Below are 18,932 nucleotides of genomic sequence, written 5' to 3' on the forward strand. Positions count from 1 at the left end.
ACCCATTCCTAGAACATACAGTTTGAGAAGAAAAGAATTCCATCCTGAGTTTTGTTGTTTTCACATACAAGTTCATTTTATCTTAATAAAAGTATTCAGGACCGAACAAGTTAACTATAAAAATGACAGTTAGTATTTCTTTTTCTCCTCACCTATAAAAAAATTGCAAATGGAAAAGCTCACAAAGGAATTTAGTCCATACCAAACCATGTGCCAGACAAAAAAGGGTCAAATAAACATACTCTAGAACACAGACAGTCTTGGTGGAGAAGCAATACAGAACATTGACATACATCATCCTACCACAGCTGCTTGAGCAGGTACAGGATACACCATCTCAGCAGCCTGAAGTTAGACTACAGCCTTGTCCCTCTACCAGTAGAAAAGCCTATGTCAAGGATCCAGACTTGATTCGTGTTCTTCAGTTTCATCAGGTAGTTCTTCAGCAGACGCACTACACACATTGTCCTGGTTATCTGCAGACTGATTTAGCTCATCAGGTTCCCCAGCTGCAATCTGAGTTGTTTCTTCTTCCTCTTCTTCCTCAACTTCCCCATCATCCTCTACATCCATCTCAAAGACCCTCACATGACGGAGATTTGAACTTAGCTACGGAAACATTAAGAAGTTTCCGTTAATAAATAAATAAAAGCACCAATACCATTTTAAATGTCAGCTAATAGCTTTGAAAATAGCCTTTATCTTTGAAGTGGAGGTATCAAGGAAATTAGCAGCTTTTTTATTGCTCTGCAGACTGAAAAGTAAAGGAAGTAGATCTATTAACTTCTGTTAAAGTTTTTCCACGTTGTATTATGAGAGAGGTATGACTGTATCCTGACTCACTTATAACAGATAAGAGAATGATCTATTTGTTTAAAAAAAAAAGTTTTGATAAATCTCACTAAATTAGCAGAAATATGTTATCACTCTCTCCAGTTATAGCACGTTTTCTTTAATAGTTTAGAGGCTTGTTCACAGATGCTGTACTTACCACACAGGAAACTTTTCTAATGCCATTTACAGAAACATACTGAGCTTTCATATTCTCCAGCACTCTCCACTGATTCTCCAAGAAGACAGTACGCGTGGATATCTCACCACTTTGCTCCTCCAGCCTGTACATAGCAAGAAAAGCACAAAGCTAGTACATAAGAAACAATTCAAGTACTAAGAAAAGCCTCAGTCAGTCCAGTTTTTTATGTCTAAACTTTATTATATCACATGCAACAAGCAGATAAGCATTTGAAACCATCATAACGCTCCTACAGATATTCTAAAGTGGGAGATCCAACTGTGGAGACACAGCAGGTGAGAAGAGAGTTGTAAAGCCTCATCTTCCCACAAGAGCTACAGCAGAAGGATGAGGATGGCCTTCTTTCAAATCTCTCCTCTGCAAGCAGAAGAGTTTCCGAACAAAGTCCTGGAGGCAATGCCTCCACTTACACAGGAGTTTGGCCTCCATGGCGTTTCAAAAATGTATCACTCCAGTTCACCCCCACTCATAGGGACTGTATGAAGGTACTTCCTGCCTATTACAGCGGCCAGGATTAGTTATTGAACTTGCTTTTAATATCTTCTATTCATTCTTCAACGCACAGTTTCTTTGTAGTATAAAAAAAAAAAAATCCAGTTTAATATAGCTCTTTATTTTGAGATAAAAATGTATCTTAAGCAAGTCACCAGAGGGGCATAGGGAGAAAAAAAGAAAAAACAAATGAGGCACAACAACTAAAAGACTGGATTCACTGCTTGAACTACACTGGCCTTTTGTGTGTGTGTGTTTGCTTCCTCTGGATGCTTTCCCCTCCCTATGCCAACACAGAGGCAGGCACCCATTCTGATGTTTCAAGGCTAAGTTGACAATAGTTATAAGTGTGACTACCAGGGGAAAGATGAAGAAATATCTGTGTATCCTTCTTAAAAGGCAGAGGTATGTGAGCAAATATGGTGAAAACATCCTAAATTCAAGTATTCTGACCAGTAAAGTTAGTACCCTCTAAAGAAAAGATTTCCGATTCTACAGGATGTCTTCAATTAGTCCTCCCATTTCATGAGAGCCATGTACATAGGCAGTACTCAGTCTCAAAAAAGCAAAACCAATCCCAACCCAAGGCCCAAAAAAACCCACAAAACAAACTGTTTAGGAACCTTGCATCTCCCCATCCCACTTTCCCTGGCACAAAAAGGGCTTTTTTCTTTAAAATATTTACACGCACACAAAGTATGACTAACTATACACAATTAGAATATTTGCTTAAGCTGCTTTTCCCTTCTGCATTTTCAGACTTGCTCAAAGTTTTCCAGTACCTTTTAGTAGAATCCCAGATTAATTCCCTATCTTGGTCCTCATCTGTGTATACTGAAGATAAAGGCAGCTGAGCCAAGAGTCTCTCCTTTCCCTCTTGTTCCATACTCTCCTTCAGAACTACAGTTACAGTTTCATCATCATAGAAGTGTGCATCTAAACAACTGTAGCATCTATAGGAAAATAATTTAGAAAGCATCAAGGAATAAAAGTGAATACAGAATTAAAATATTTTTAAGTTGCACAGCATTCATGTTAAAAAGTATTCAGCAGTTAACAGTGAGCTTTATTGTAAAAGATAAAAAAGGTCAGTCATGCAGCTACGACACTGAAAGACAGCCATAACCATGGCAGACTCCTGTATCACGCAGCAAAAATGATTCTTAAGGAAAAAAAACCCAAAACACCTTACTAGCAATCTTATTTTTTCCCCATTTCAGGTGAAATGTAAGAAACAGTAAACACAAACACTGAAGGTACTGAGGGCAATGACATCTGGCCTTTCTACATGAAAAGGATGAGCTTAGCCTGCCATGCCTTCTAAGATGTCGTCATTCAGACATATCAAGTCTCACTCCATCTTACTTAAAGAACATCACAGATACAAGCAAGAGCTGTTTCCAGCTAGCTTTGTTCCTTGCACATGTGCTAAAGCTCTAGTTTTCGACCAGAAAACTAAAATTTACTTGACCTTAACATGAAGTGCAAAATAAGACTTCGACAATCCTGCACCTTCATGCACCTGTGCCATTTCTTACAGCCTGACTCACCCAGGGACTACAAGTTGGTCCAGAGTCTGAAGTAGTAACTTGCAAGATAAAAGCCAAACTATAATGCCTAGGAAGTTAACTTAATGTAAAATAAACACTAGAAAACACTGTCTTCAATTTAGCAATCTGCAATTCTGGAAGAAAAATCAAATATACTGACCTGGAGTCTGAGCTCTCATTCATACTGTTGTTCAAGAAGTTTCCAAACTCTACTGCAAGAATTCCATTAGTGACAGACCTAGAAGAACAGTGTTCATTACCTCAATGACTAATTTCTTTTCCATTCATAAAGAATCCAAAATCTCTAACGGCAACTGTGGCAAGAGATGGTGGAAGCCTGTTTAAGCTTAGCACAATACATGGCTACAACCCAAAAATGATGTAACTGGTGGATGGGAACCTTTTGATTTCTTCTGCCTCCCAGCAAAATGTGACTAATGGAGTCAAATGGGAAACTGCATCAGGCTTGTGGGACAGTTCTTTACTGAACTCTTGGCTCCAATGTCCTAGTCTCAGGTCCATTAAGTTACTTGTTACTCAAATCTACAGAAAATGAGTTTAGACTGTTTTAAATATCAACGAGAAAGAGAATAGAATAGAAACTACACCACAAGGCTGTAATTTTGTCATCATCAGCTGTCAACTGGAAACACAAAAGATAGTTTCACCATGTGTTTTTTTCAGCACTAGAACTGCTTTAAAAATTCCCACCCCATCACAGTTCATCATCTCCTCAACTTAAATGACACAGATTGTAAAAATCAGTATTTTACAGAGAGTAGGTGTTTTTGTTGTTTTATAAACCCAGACCATGTCAGTGATCCCGCTGACAGAACGCATCTTAAACAGTTGTACCAGCACAACTAGGCAGTGACAAACTGCGTCTTGGACACAGAACTCCTGACGGTACTCAAAATTACACCCCAAAGAGATGTATTCTATTTGTTGCACCTGTGAGTCCACCTCCGTTTTTTCCTTAGAGTATTAAATTACAGGCTGCAAGGAGTTAATCAAAGAATAATATTTACAGTAAGACAAAGCAACACTGAAAGCATGATTCCCTGTAATTTTTCACAAGTTTGCACAAACAAGTAATTCTGTGAGGAGCAAAACTAAGGGAGTCTGATTTTTTTCCTAAGCCTAAAACCATCTTTGGTCTTGTGATTAGCTTTTCTGAGTCTAATACAACACAATTCCTGCCACGATTTCCTACTGCATTTTCTAGTGTCCTCCTCATTTTCCCTAGCATCAAGAAAGATTGTATTCTTGCTGCTCATTCCTTCTTTTTACAAATACATTCAAATTGTAATTGTCTCTGTACACATATGCTGAAGCTCACAAATCACTTTTTCCCTCTTTTTGTCTTACCTGGAAGTATCAGTGTGTCTCCTCAAAATGTATATTTTAGAAATAGAATTTTCTAACATGGTGAAGAGAACATAATGTATACTGGATGTTTTGTCATTCCACCTGTAATATGGGGGGAGGAAATGAAAATTCAGATCAAGTTTTAATAATTGGTAAATGACATAGAACAAGGAATAGCAGCATACTTACAGAAATGGAAGTTTAAATAATTGAGGTGTGGAATCTTCACTGAAAAGGAAAAGCCATACCACAGTTTATAAAATGCTACTGTAATTTTGCACAGCTGAGCTTTAGAAATAACATAAAGAAATACCTTTGAGAAGTTTTGTAAAGAGACATGCAGACTGCTTGATGCACTGACTTTCCAATGACATCCTAACAAATAAAATGAAAACAGGCAAAAAAATGCAGGTAGTTATTCATAATTATATATGTTTTTAAGATGAAAAAAACAACCAAAACCACTGAGTACATCTGAAAGAAAAATCCACCAATACTTATGCTGGAATAAACATCCCTAATGTAAACACTACTGTCACTTGGTACACTTGTTTCACATTTCTTCACAATATATAGACTAACATATTGCCAACTAACACAGTTATATAGTACATAGCACATACACCAAGCTAATTAACATTAAAAATAGATCCCAATAATGTGGGAACAGAAGAAATGAAACAAAAAATCTCCCATTATGCTCTCCCTAGCCAAAGGCTTGAGACATCCTGGCAGTGGTGAAGCTGGGCTACATGCTACCACTTAAATTGTAGGCACTCAAAGGCAAAGATTAAAACTTCAGGTCTTACTACGCATGACTACTATCTTCAGTTGACTGCTACCCCTAAAAGAAAGTTATCATTTATATAAATTGAACTTACTGCTGGTTTTTGTAAACACTGATCAATGACCTCTTCCATTTGCCTTTTGACAAAATGCAGTGATTTCTCAGGATAGTAGGGAAACAGAAGTGGACTTTCTGTAAACAGATAAAGTTCATTTAAAAACCACTTGTAACTCTACAAAAACATACCACACTTATTAAAGTGACAAATTGGAATGAGTCCAGTGGAGGGTCAATAAGATGGTCATAGGGCTAGAGCCCACACTTCATGTGAAGTTGATGGGGCTGGGCTCGTTCAGCCTAGAAAAGCGAGGGCTAACAAGGAGGAATCTATTGGTCTCTTCAGCTGCCTGAAGAGTTACAGAAGACATCCTTTTCAAACTGCACACAGGGAGAGGAGATGATGTAAGTCATAAGCTCCAGCAAGGGAAATACCAATCAGATATAAGGAAAAAAGTTTCCACAAGGCGTGGTTAGTCATTGGGGCAGGGTGCCCAGAGAGGCTGCAGGGTCTCTATCCTTACAGATGTACAGGACTCAACTGCACAAAGCCTCGAGCAACCCAGCTTAGCTTCAAAATTAGCCCTGCTTTGGTTGGATTAGGTGACCGTCTAAGTCATTCCCCGATTAGAAATTCTAACTCAAGTAACTAACTGGGTAACAATATGAAACAAGATAAATGAACGAGAAATGGAGGCCTGCCTGCTCCTTCAGCTTTTCTTCACAGCCAATTCAAAATTGCAAAGACAGAACTGCATTTACCCAAGAGTTAGAATCACAGTTGTCATAACATATCTTGTTTAAGCAAAACAGTTTCCATACTTTTTATAGTAGCTATGATTTGGCTTCAATAGGACTGATTCATTCTTATGAAATGAACTACTTTGTAAGACTACATTTGGCATTTGCCAAATTAATACCAATGAAACCGCTTACAAACCATCTCTACAAACAATCACAATTCTTAGGTAGTAACAGAAATGGCCAGTCAAGTAGTCTACACATTTAAAGTATCAAACATATTTCCAAAGTATGTCTAAAGATGCATTTTCTAAATACTACTTTTACAAACAAAAATGCTACCACTTCCCCTCTTTTTATTGAATTAAATAGGCAGAATAAGGCAGCTATAGCAAATTCTATTACAAGACAGCTTATGCTGTAGAAGTTTTATAGTCCATGGTTTCTAAAGTTAAACAAGAATCATTTTCACCATGAGCTTGTTATAGCCTCTTACTTCTTTTTCACCACTAATTAACAAAATAGCCCCAGACTCCAGTGAAAGAGAACAAGTCAGGACACTTCCCCCAGGTATGACCTAAGTGTAATTATTACTTCCTTGAACTGGAATTAAGATCTCCTAAAACAGACAACTCCTAGGATTTCTTCCAAGCCAACATTTCTACGACTGCTACATAAAAGGTAGGAAACTCCTAATATCCAGAGAATGGTAATTGACTGGGTAAGCAGCTACATAAAAACTACATAAAATAACAGGGCCCATTTATTTTATTCTACTTAGATGAAGACTCATGACTAACACTACAGAAATAAAACTCATAAGCATGAAAAAAACAGATTATTCTTCTACATTTGTTATGTATTTCTACATAACATTCTACATACATCTTTGATTCACTTTTACTTTTTACTAAAGCACACATTACCTTTAAGATGAGTACTATTTTTAAGAAAGCTAAACCACTGGTTCCCCTCTGTATTAGGTGGTGATACAAGGTCATCATCTTCATCTTTCAAGTACTAGAAAAGAAACAGACATTTGTAAGATTGCATTTTAAGAACAAGAGACATTAGAATTTACCTCTAACATTGCCCCTCACGAGCCTCTCAAACATTTCTTTTCTTAACATGCCCTAGTCTTAAAACTAAATATTTTACTATTGTCTAAGATCACATAGTGATATTTCCATAAGAAACTGATTTTAAAATCAAGTTTGAGCACAAATGTTTTGAAATCCAGTCATTAATGGCATAAAGACAACAAGCGCATTTCAGTTTTACATTACTATTGCTGGCTGTGAAGAAGTTTCACAGTTTTCCTAAAAATACAGCATGTGTAAGGTACAACTATAAGATATGTTTTTAAATGCTCCTTTTCCTAATAATAAGGGAAAAGTAATTAAAATACTCTCCTTTACCATTACTGGAATGTGCAACACAGAGCAAAAGGGACAGAGAAGAAAAGTGGGCACAGCTTTAAAAGCTTCTCCATCTGAGATTTTCTCATTTATTGTTTTTCCATGTATTTCCTAGTTCTTTACCTGGCCAACTCTCTCCACATTGAAGTATTTTCCTTTACGATTGTAAAGTTCTGGTGCCTGAAAAAAATAACGCGGAAAAACCCATTATTTAAACCCAAAGTTAATGAGAATTAGTGTACAAAAAGATGATTGAATTATTTTATTATAGAATTTTTCAGATCCAGCTCTTGGCAGCAAAAATACAGTCAGATGCTGTACTTGGCAAACCAATATAACTTACCTCATTGAAGTGTTCAGTAAGAAAGTCAGCAACAAACGTGATATCTTTTTGAGTCATCTAAAAGCAAAAAAATGGTGAGAAAAGCAAAGGATAAGAAATACATTTCAATGAACACAGAACACACATTCTCTAGGCTAAACAAGTGCCGCTCCCTCAGCCTGTCCTCACAGGGCAAGTGCTCCAGCCTCCAACCTGCTTGGGAACCCTCTGCTGAACTCACTCCAGTTTATTCATGTCTGTCCTACATAGGAGGGCCCCCATCTGGAGAAAGTATTCTAAAGGCGATCTGCTGCGTGCTAAATAAGGGTAACTACTTCCCTTGACCTCCTGGCCATGCTCCTGTTAGTACAGCCCTGGCTGCTCTGGGCCACCTTTGCAGCCAGGGCACACTGCTGGCTCATGCCCAGCTTGCATTCACCGACATCCCCAGGTCCATCTCAGCAGAGCTGCTCCCCAGCCAGCTGGGGCCCTGCTGTGCAAATGCAGAAAGTCACTCTTCCCCAAGATGGGATCTTACACTTGTCTTTGTTGAACTTCAGGAGGTCCCTATCTGTCCCTTTCTCCAGCCTATCTACTTCCCCCTGGAAGACACCTCTGCCCTCGAGCATGTTAACTGGTTCACCCAGTGTAATGGTGTCTGCAAATCTGATACAGGTGTATTCCATCTCCCCTGCCAGGGCATTGGTAAAGATGTTAAAATCCCATTCTGTTTAACTTAGTCATTTACAGCGTATAAAGAGCTGGTACACAGAGGTCTTACGTTCACATACAGTGTACTAGAAAGGGCAGTATTAACAAAGAAAACAGAAAAAAGTAATTCATGGGAGACAGCATATTAGTGTGAATCTGTTAGCATCAACTTTCTCAAAGAAATAACAGAGACATTATACTTTAAGTTTTGGAACAAAAATAAACCTTTAATCTTGTGCTCAAATCAAGCAGAATACAGAGTATACCACCATTTATTAGAAAATGTTACTACTACCTTGTTCAGCTCTGGAAGAACATGATCTTCTGACATCCTCAACATGGCTGAGGGAAAAAGTATATTCTTACTGCATTAATATTAATACATTTTCCTAATATTCTTTATTTTCCATGGCTATATAATAAGACACTGCTGATAAAATAGGAAATATTAATTTGTCAGAAGCAAAAGAGTCCGAAATGAGACTGAAATGAAGCCTCACTTGCCCCACTAGCTTACAAGGCTTGGAGATTTTTTACCTTTAATCTTCTCCAACTTTTAAATAATGAAGGTTCTAATATTATGACAGAGAACTGATAGGTCTGTTTTCTGCAATTTTTAAAGTTAAAATTATTATATTCCTGCTAGTAAGTGCTAACACTGCATTTCTGGTGCTTTTACAGTATCTAGGGTAAGACTGCTTAGTTTCTTGTAAAGTAATTCTAAAAAGATCAATTAAAAATTATAAACCTATCCCTAACCCCTTTATAAAAACAGGTAGGCTAAACTATAGCGTTCTGCATTTCCTTCTAATATCTTACCTGCATCTACCCAGCTACAATTGGAGGTGGCTATTAAGTGCATCCGAATATTCAGAGACTGTTTACATTTGCGCATAACCTTACAGCTAGCTAGGTCTCCACAGTAGAAAACAGCAAGTGGCAGACTAAAGGAGAGTCAGACTATATTTAGTTTACCTCAAATTTGAAGTAAAGTCCTTTAATTTCTGCAAGTCAAGATCAGCAAATTGCTCATGAAGCATACAAGAGTTTGAAGTAATGTTACATTAGGATAAGTATATACAATACCCACTGTACACACACTAATTTTAATTAAGAACTATCAAATTTATGATCTATGTATTTAATATCATAATTATTGTCTCATCAAATGTAACCTTTTAGATGTCCAGAAATTTTCTATGATATATGGTTATAACTAAGACTGGCTTAATCACTCACCAACATTTCAATGCTTACAACACAAAACAGATACTGGATGCTTACTATGTCATCAAGCTTACCAACATACAGCCATCGAAAAAATGCTTTGAAGTTTTTCATACTACTGTCGATAACTCTAAGCAAGAAACAAGAAAATAAATTACTAGATCTAAATGTCACAAGTTGCTCCAGGTTGAAGTCTCATCTTTACTACAGAAAGGCCTGCAAGCGCTAACAATTTTTTAAAAAATGCCCCCTGCAACCTTCCAAGTAAGACTATTCTTCGGATATGAGTCTATGAGATGCAGTGAGACAAGATAAAAGCTCACCACCAACAGAGGAGCCTTGCCCTCCCAACCTCCTCTATTCCCAGTCACACGCTTCCCCTTAGATCCAAGACTCAATAGGCATGTTTTATAAACTCTCCAGACTTTATACTTACTGAAGCAGCTCATTTGCTTTCAGGATGAAAGAACCAACAGCAGTGATAGCCTCTGCAAAAAGAGCCAACCATTATTATTAAGCTTTCAAAAGTGAAATCAGAGTGGGTAAGTAGCACACACACTACTGTACCTTCAATTCCAGATACATCTAATCCCAGAGACTCATATTTTTGTTTCCATAAAGCCATTCCTTTCAGTTCACTCAAGTGGTATAACAGTGCCTCAGAGCCACTAGGAAGACAGAGCAAAGTAGTATAATCCTTTAGTTAACCTTTGGAAATTCACTGCGTGCTACATTTTTATTATTTAATGTGCAAAGTGGAGAGCTTTATAAGGTGGTCTGGCATGTAAGAGTCACCTCACAGAAAAGCAAATATTGTCCTAATGATTTTAACCACCACAGAAGTTGGTGTCAATACTTTGCATGTATCCTATCCTGTATATCCAGGCAGTATATATACAGGTGGTGTGTCATGGAGATTGTTCAAAATACTTCAACAACTCCCCATTACCCAAAAGTAAAATAGTAAAATTTCTCATGATCACGGTCTCTGTCCCAGCACACCTACACACAAAGAACCACCAATACAGCATACTGTCTTTTAGCAAAGCATATAATATGCCATTTTACCTACATTCATTGGACATTCTGTGACTCACCTCTGCAAATGACTTATGACCAACTTTTGTATACTAGAATAGGAAGACTCTATGGACTGACCAAGTTTTTTTAAACCCTGTTAACAAAGAAATAAACACATATAATAATGTTCTGTTAACTTAACAGAACAGTGATTAAAAGATATTGAAATTAATTATTTTAATATGTTAAAAAATATTAACATACCTTTACTGTCAGTTGGTTCATTAGTAATGCCTGAAGTTCCAGACTGAAGGAGGTGGGGGAGAGAACCAAATACACGTTCACTGTGTATTTCAATATCAAATGCAAATGCATACTCAGATAAAACAACAGTAACTACCTTGCTTTGCCCCATAACAACAGCTGCATAAACTCATCCTGAACAGAAGTCGTTGTATTCTTTTCCTGTCAGTCAAAATGATTGAAATAGATTGATGAAGAGATTAAATCCAGGCTACCAAATAATCTCATAAACACTTCAATTAAAGGATGTGGGTAGGTTTTCCGATATACTTTAATAGTGAAAACAGACTACCGATCACTGGAAATTTTCTAGTATTAAGTTATTTTCAATTGTATTACTCAGTAAAAATTCTAATCAGCTTGCCACCACCAAGAATCTATTTAAAAAAAATAAATTAATTATTTGATTCAATTAACTTATAGCCATTGTCAACGAACACTAAATTTAAGCAAATCCAAGAGCATCTTTATCATGGCTGATATATATGATCTCTATTGAATTAGGCTGTAAGTGCTGGTGGGCTGTTACTCAATATTTAGAGTATTCAGTTTATCAATGACTGAAGTACAAAGAGCACAACGTTAAATAGAAAGCAATTGATCAATAGCTGTGCAAGTTGAAAACTATCACTTTCGAATAACTTAGAATAAATAAGATAAAGAAGTATCACAATACAATCACGTTTGATGGTACTCAATTATCTTAAGCATTTGAGCATTTGACACACAATAGCTTCCAGGTTGCCTCTGAACTTGGTTATCTGGAGGCAACAACATTAAGATATGAGGTACGTTAACATGAACAACAGAACTACTGCAAAAAATGTTTTTCCAAAAGAATGGTTAATACTACAGTACCTGTACAAACTTTGTTAGTCGTGAGTCCATCTGCATCAATATTTCTTCCCATGCTTCACACATGCATGTCAATGACAACTTTATATACTGTAATACAGATACAGACATTAGCATTATTGTCTTTTCCCCCCTTCAAAACACATGCAAGAACTGCATGTTATTATAAAAAGGGAAGATACACGGTAGATATTATATAAAATTTATTATCAAATTCCAAGTTAGAGCTCTACATTTACTTAAAACTAACTTCAGCTTCCTACTAGAAAACATTTACTTGCATTAAGACTGTGATATTAAAATGATGTTGTAACACAATTGTACCTGTAACAGAGTTGAAATGTGAGTAAACTTCCGGGCCATTCGAGTTACCTCAGGTAAGTAACTTGATAACAGACTAGTGTCCATCTACAATAAATGAAACAAGCAACAGTTAGCAAATAATTTGTCTTTTAAGAAATTTCAGATTACAGAAATGAAAAGACAGATCAGGAGCACTCACAGAAAAACTGTCAATTCTCATTTCCTTAAAGTTGATTTTAAGAGGGAAATATATTTAATTCAAAGTGTCAACAAATATTTTTAATACATCTATAAAAACACCCTGACAAGGTTGCTCATTTTGGAGTTCTAACAGTAATAGTTTTAAGGACGACTGTTCTGGATAGACTGGATAATCAACAGCATTGCTACTATGCCTTTGTGTGCAGAATGAAGAAACTCTGATTAACTGTAACTGAATAAGTGAATGTCATATTTAAATTAATATTTTAAAAGAATGCCTCAGATCATCATCATCAGTCTCATCAGTGAAAGAGCATGTTAACATGATAAATCCAACAGCTAAATCGGGGTGAATTTCAGAAAGGCTGGAAATAGTAGTTTGCATTTTTTCAGCAAATAATGGGAAAGCAATAAAGCTACCAGACAATAATTTAAAAAGCAGGTTTATTTTTAAAGAAATTTTTTAAAAAAAATTCTTTACTTGCCTGAAAATATGTTATCTCTGCTTCACTGTCTGAGGAGTCTCGTATCTCTGTAATGACCGACAGTGATTTCAAATCACTAGACAGACATAGTCCACGACAAGAACCTGCCACCTGAAGGGTTCCAGTTTAAAAGTTAATGAAATATTGCATTTCCTCTAAGATGTATTTACTGCTCTAACACATTCACATACAAAGACGATTGCAGTCAACGACACGTAAAAACAAAGTGGAATTCTCAGCTACTGTTCAGGAACAAAAGCACTCTTTTTACTGTGGATTATTGTTGAACTTTGTTTCATTTGAAACAAGATGTTAAAATTGCCAGAGTAAGAATGTCTTTCCAACAATAACCACACAATCCAATCTATAGACACAGCTATTCCTGTCTTTAAAATCCAGCAACCCAGTTTCACTTATGTGTAAGGATACATATGTATTTTTTCATTCAATTCAGCTGTAGTTTGGTATATTATGAAGAAAAAACATGGAAAGGAACGGAACGTACCCCAGTTACTGTAGCAATCTTGAACATTCCATAAGCATAAATCTCAATAAATCCTGAGCTGCCACCAAGGACAAGAGCATTAAGCCTATAAAAATAGAAGAACATGTTAATGAGCATACTGAAACAAATTCTAATGCATGCAAATATAATTCTTGATAATTAAATTCCATCCCTTTACTAGATATCCTCTAAAGAATCACTGAATAAAAAGAAACACTGTGCTACTGTCTACGATCCAAGAAATCTAAAAACAAACAAAAAATTAGCTTGGCTCTCATTGATAAGACCTGCCTCTAACATTTACAGAAAGAGTATGAATTACTAAATTAACTGAGAGAACAGGGAAAAAAATAACACAATTTAGGCACAGAGGTCGTTCTTCACTAACTTTATACCTTCCAGAAGAAAAGAGTAACAGTTTCTAGCAACAGTCCACCTACCAATACAAGCTGCAAAGCATTCTTACAAAGCTACTTCTGTATTCTCATGAGTTTATGGTAACTACAATGCAGAGTAAGTTTGTTTCAGTCACTCAGCGGCGCTCCTCAGCAAAACCTCAAAACATTCGAAATGGATGCAGCATCAAAGAACAGACGCAAGTCACAGCATCAGAAACAGAAACCCGGTTCAAAGAACAGGGTCTCGGACAGACAGGTCTGTTTTGGTACAATGACTTGGGAAGAAGCTTCTCTATGACCCCTCCCTCTTTGTCTATGTTTAAGACATTACACTTTGAACAGGGAAGTTGTCTATTGCTGTCATACACCCACACATCTTCAACTACATATTTGTTTACATTGCAGTGAGCAGTAATGCTCTTCCAACATAAAAAATGAGAATGTTTTACATGTCCCCTTATAAATACAAGAAAATTAAACTGCAACTTCTGCCTGTTATACATGTAAATATATGTTAAAGGAGAATGTTTCCGTTAAAGCCAAGAGGGAACTTAACAAAACAGTATCTAAAAAACTTTTGGCTTGATTAATTGGAAGGAGCACAGAATCCAGAAAGCTCCTACAACACAGACAGCCACCATGTCTGTCTCTCTAGCAAGGAAGTTCTACTGTAAGAAAAAGTATCAAGTCTTAAAAAGGAATAACTGCTGACAGACAGACAGGCAAATTTTGAAATAAGAAGGATGATTCTCAGTGGTGAGACTGTAAGAAACAGTGAAAGAAAGCAAATGGAAAAACAAGGCACAGACATTAAGTGGCCTCCTCAAAAACGCACCACAAAAGACTCCACAAAGCCAGTCTCAGTCTGCTAAACTACATTTCTTCTAGCTGCTCCTCATGTGCTTCCTAGTAAGAGATGTTTATTTTAACATAACCCTAACACAGCTGATTTCAGAGTTAATTTTAAGTTTAGCTTTGTCACACTCATGCAAACCCACAGGAATTCCCCGTCCATAATAAGCATTCACAAATGTCTCCAAGACCAGCTTAAGTAACACATACCGCATAGCCTTCAAATGCACCCCAAGAAATCTTCTAAGGAAAAGAAGATACGGCCCCAACAGCAGTTGCTGACAAAGTGCCTTATAATCCCTCTACATTGAGGTGAAAAGGTGTAAACTGATGGAAACTTTTTTTTTAAAATACATTCTTTAAACTTTGTCTCAATACATAAAAAAAGAGAGACATTCCATATTCTTTCTCCAGAACCCTTAAAAACAAATTATGACTAACTTAAAAGTAAACCCACCCATCCATTATGTTATAGCTTTCAAAAAGCCAATCAACCCAACAATACCCAAAAAACCCACAACAATCCACATACACAATTTACCTTACATCACCTAGAAGCTTCATAATCTCATCCGACTTTTCTTCACTGAAAATACAAAACATATGATTGGGGTTTATGTAGCTTGGCTCAATACGAGAAAACAAAATAAAACAAAAAAATAAAGAGATGCAAGATGACAATTTCTTACCTGAAAATTTTTGCAGTGGTACTGTAACTGAAAACAAAATAATTATTCTCAATAACAATGAGCAGACATCTAATCCAAAGCATCTGTAGAGCATTAAAGATGAATAACCAAAACAATGACAACAAACGACAAATTTTATCTTCTCAAGCTTTCTAGTATAATGCTTACTTTTTTGGTAGCGCCGGTAATTTAGGCAAAAGGAGATTTGCTTCATCCTCAGCATTGTAAAAGGAAGTGAGAACACTGAAAAAGAAGTAAGACTCTCTTTACCACCCAAGCTGTAAAAATGTGGGGGAAAATAATTTCTTTCTAACTTCAAAGTTACAGCATATACTCAATAGGTCATGTATATTAGAGTTAAAATATCAGAGGGCCTTTAATAATTTATCAAATTATCAAATTAATAAAAGAAGTCTGAAAATCTTTTTTTATTACCACTGAAGGAGAATATAAAGTTTGTATGTGCTGGCTCATCAGCTCCCCACCAAATCCCTCACCATCTGTAATGCAGTTACTGACTGAGGCTTTCGGTTCAAATCCTGTACAAACCTGCAGTACAACCTACCTATACCTCAAAAAAGCTAAAGACACGTTACAGAGAGAGGAAGACTGAAGTGCAGTACTTAATACCACACCTTAGACATGCCAGAAGGATGATACTCCCCATAAGGAGATAAGCCTATCCCCATCAGGAGAAGAATGCTAGAGTGATTTAAGATGTAGTTATTTTCTCGTTATTTTAAGATTGATGTTTTCTGAAAGTGGAGGGGAAATCCTCCAGTCAGGCTTACACCACCTCCTTTTTTAAAACAAATGTTTTATTTCATCATTGTCTTGCACTGCAATAAGGTGCATTTCAGAGGTTTTTGTAAGACCACAGAAATAGGGACCACAATGTCCTCCAGCTCACAAGTGCTGCTGAGAATTGGCTAATGCCACAGAGCTCCTGGTTACTAGGGGCAATCTTCCTGAACTAAGTACACCCACAATAGAATTGCCAGTGGGGTTGGATGTGACACCAAAGGCACATCGTGAAAGGTGTAAGCACCAAACTAAAGATCTTGAAACCACAAGTGAAGAAAGATTTAAATATAATACTTATTCTGACTAAAAAAACAGATGAATATAATAAAATTATCATTATTTTAATAAATTAATTGCTATTGAAGTAAACTGGATCAGAAGAAGACAGGCTGTACAAGCTAATCCTAGATTAAGCAGCTCTTAAAAGGTGGGTGCTCAAGATCATGCTGAAACTTTTTGTGTATAACCTAAAGAACCGCAAGACTAAGATATCAGCACTAAAAATAAGCAAATGAAAGTGTCTATTCTAACAAAAGGAAAAGTTTTAGTGAAATGGTAAAAAAAGCCACAGCTACACAATATTATTTTATACAACTGCTTGTAACATACTAAGTATAAATTATTAGTAAGGTGGCATTACATAGTCCATAATTTACTTCTAGGGTTTTTCAGACTCACCTGCTTTCCTCAGTTACTTCCATCCAATGCATGTATGTAATAGATGAGTCCACAGAGAAGGAGTGCAAGCTTTCAGGCTTTTCTACATCACACAGTATAATCCGCTTGGTATCAGTAAGGCCAAAAGCCAAAACTAGAGAAAGTCGAGTAAAATGTATAAATAACCAATGTGCAAAACTTGGTGCTTTATACTGAACTAGAAAACAATGTGTCTTCAAAGCCAACTACTGGACAGAATTTTCTTTGTCTATTTAGAGTCCTTCCAAATTCTCATTTGAAATCTACTTATTAGAATAAAAGTTTGAACTCCTATCATATTGTAGGTGATAAATTTAAGTCAAAGACCTGATTTCACAATTATTTATCTACATGTTGAACTGAATGTGCTTCTAACACTTCTAACAACAGTTTAGATATAGTAGAGGCTTCAGTTTTTACAAATTTGAGGCCAAAATTATATACGAAGACTGTCCACCAGGAAGGTTTGGGTTTTATTACAACAAAATACAATTTAAGACTTGCTGAGCAACTTTGGCATCACCTTCTTCTTAACTTTATTCATCCATAAAAGCATATGGCAAGCATAGGTTTCTCTGCTTACTTCCTTGTAATCACAGGCAACCAGATTAAAAAGAAGTTTCCTAAACTCCTCAGACTCCATCATAAAACAATATAGGTAAGTTTTTACCCACATCATGGCAGAAGATTGCTCCCATTCTCCCACCTCTAATGACTCAAAAAATTAACTGATTCCCCGCCTAGGTTTATTAAGCTACTAACTTCAACATTATTTCTGTTGATAAGGAAAAGGCTCTTTTTTTCTTCTCTGGTATATTATTAGAAAAATTTTTAGCCTCTAAAGTACAGCCTATGCCATACAAGCTAAGCTCTTCAGTCAATCCTGATCAGACAGCCTCTTTCTCTCCCAATAACTTTCGTAGTTCCTACAAAAGTATTCTACTTAGTTAGGAACTTGAAGTTTTGCTATACCTTGAAAAGCAGTGTTTTGGACATAAATCCACCTTGCAAATCTTTCTTGGAATTGCTTTCTTGCAATTGCTCTCTCTCACTTTGAGCAAATTTAAACAAAATGAAGCCACCCTTCCCTTCAAACACAGTTCAACTGAAAACTTCCTTCACAGATAAGAGGTACCGTCATCATAATTTTCACTGATTTCCAATGGGATTTTTATTGCACCATATCACCTCATACACTTGACATTACTTTTGCCATCTGGTCTCCAAGCAAGAGCAGTCACTTCTTTTCCTGTATTTTCATTTGGAGGCAAACTCCACACTCGTTGGAAATTTGCAAGCCGATGAAGCAAAACCTACAAAGCAAACATATTGAAGACAAAAATAAACCACATTCTCCCATTAATACCAGTTTGTAAATTATTTCAAGACGCACTTCTTTTTAATCATTTTTTAATAACTCCTGTGTCTTAAATATCACCTGCTCCTCTAGTAGATGATTCACTCCTATGGCATTTTAGAGGACAGTATACTATTTACAGCAATGCAGAGAAATAAGCTGTGCCTTGTATAAGCCTAGAAAGCCTATAATCAACAGGGGTTACCCACACCTCTCCAGCAGAGAGAGCCTGAAAGCACAACAGTCTTATCTTCATGCATGATCACATACAGCAGCTCCAGGAAAAAAATACTTGAAAATAGATTTAACTTAAATTGGAAATTAAACATGTAAATTTCATCCCACAGATGCAGGCAAACAAGAGTACCATCAGTGAATCTGTTTGGAAATCAGACAGTAAAAAAAGGAAAGGGCAGTAAGTATTGAGAAGCTTAATCAAAAAATTGCTATTCCTAAATGCTTGTCTAAGCTTACAAGAGTTATGCCACAGAGAACAGCAAATGCATCTCAGCGACTGCATAAAAGAGGCAGCACTTTCCTGCTAGCAGCAGCCGCTCTGCCCTCCTCAGAGTTCTTCCTGTCAGCCCACCGCTGCGGCCTCCAGCACGGCCCCGGGCAGGCGGCGGCTCGGCACCCCCGCACTCACCTCCCCGGCTCTGTTGGCCAGGGCGATGAGGTCCCTTTTGGGGGACCAGGCCATGAAGACGATCTCCTGGGGCAGCTGCTTCTCCCCGACCTGCCGGAAGGCGGGCATGGCG

The 18,932-nt window shown here is 36.9% G+C and overlaps 1 protein-coding gene across 2 annotated transcripts; it reads right to left on the reverse strand.

The window, feature by feature from the left end:
• Positions 1-242: 242 nt before the first annotated feature.
• On the reverse strand, positions 243-18,928 carry ANAPC4 (anaphase promoting complex subunit 4). Of its 2 annotated transcripts, none has more exons than XM_009700969.1 (28): positions 18,821-18,928; positions 18,025-18,130; positions 16,800-16,932; positions 15,486-15,560; positions 15,318-15,344; positions 15,170-15,214; positions 13,379-13,463; positions 12,874-12,984; positions 12,209-12,292; positions 11,888-11,974; positions 11,127-11,191; positions 10,991-11,033; positions 10,804-10,880; positions 10,274-10,374; positions 10,143-10,194; positions 9,781-9,836; positions 8,775-8,821; positions 7,790-7,846; positions 7,570-7,626; positions 6,955-7,048; positions 5,325-5,422; positions 4,757-4,818; positions 4,633-4,671; positions 4,444-4,545; positions 3,236-3,313; positions 2,308-2,478; positions 992-1,115; positions 243-609 (listed from the first exon to the last, which is right to left on the reverse strand). In XM_009700969.1, exons 1-28 carry the CDS (start codon positions 18,926-18,928, stop codon positions 394-396), a joined length of 2,400 nt encoding a protein of 799 aa, XP_009699271.1. In that variant the 3' UTR covers positions 243-393. The 2 variants fall into 2 exon arrangements, with proteins under 2 accessions (XP_009699271.1, XP_009699270.1); XM_009700968.1 differs by having other exon boundaries at positions 8,772-8,821.
• Positions 18,929-18,932: the final 4 nt, after the last annotated feature.

The sequence above is a fragment of the Cariama cristata genome, unplaced genomic scaffold (genome assembly GCF_000690535.1).
Source record: "Cariama cristata isolate BGI_N322 unplaced genomic scaffold, ASM69053v1 scaffold27585, whole genome shotgun sequence".
In the NCBI taxonomy this organism is placed as follows: domain Eukaryota; kingdom Metazoa; phylum Chordata; class Aves; order Cariamiformes; family Cariamidae; genus Cariama; species Cariama cristata.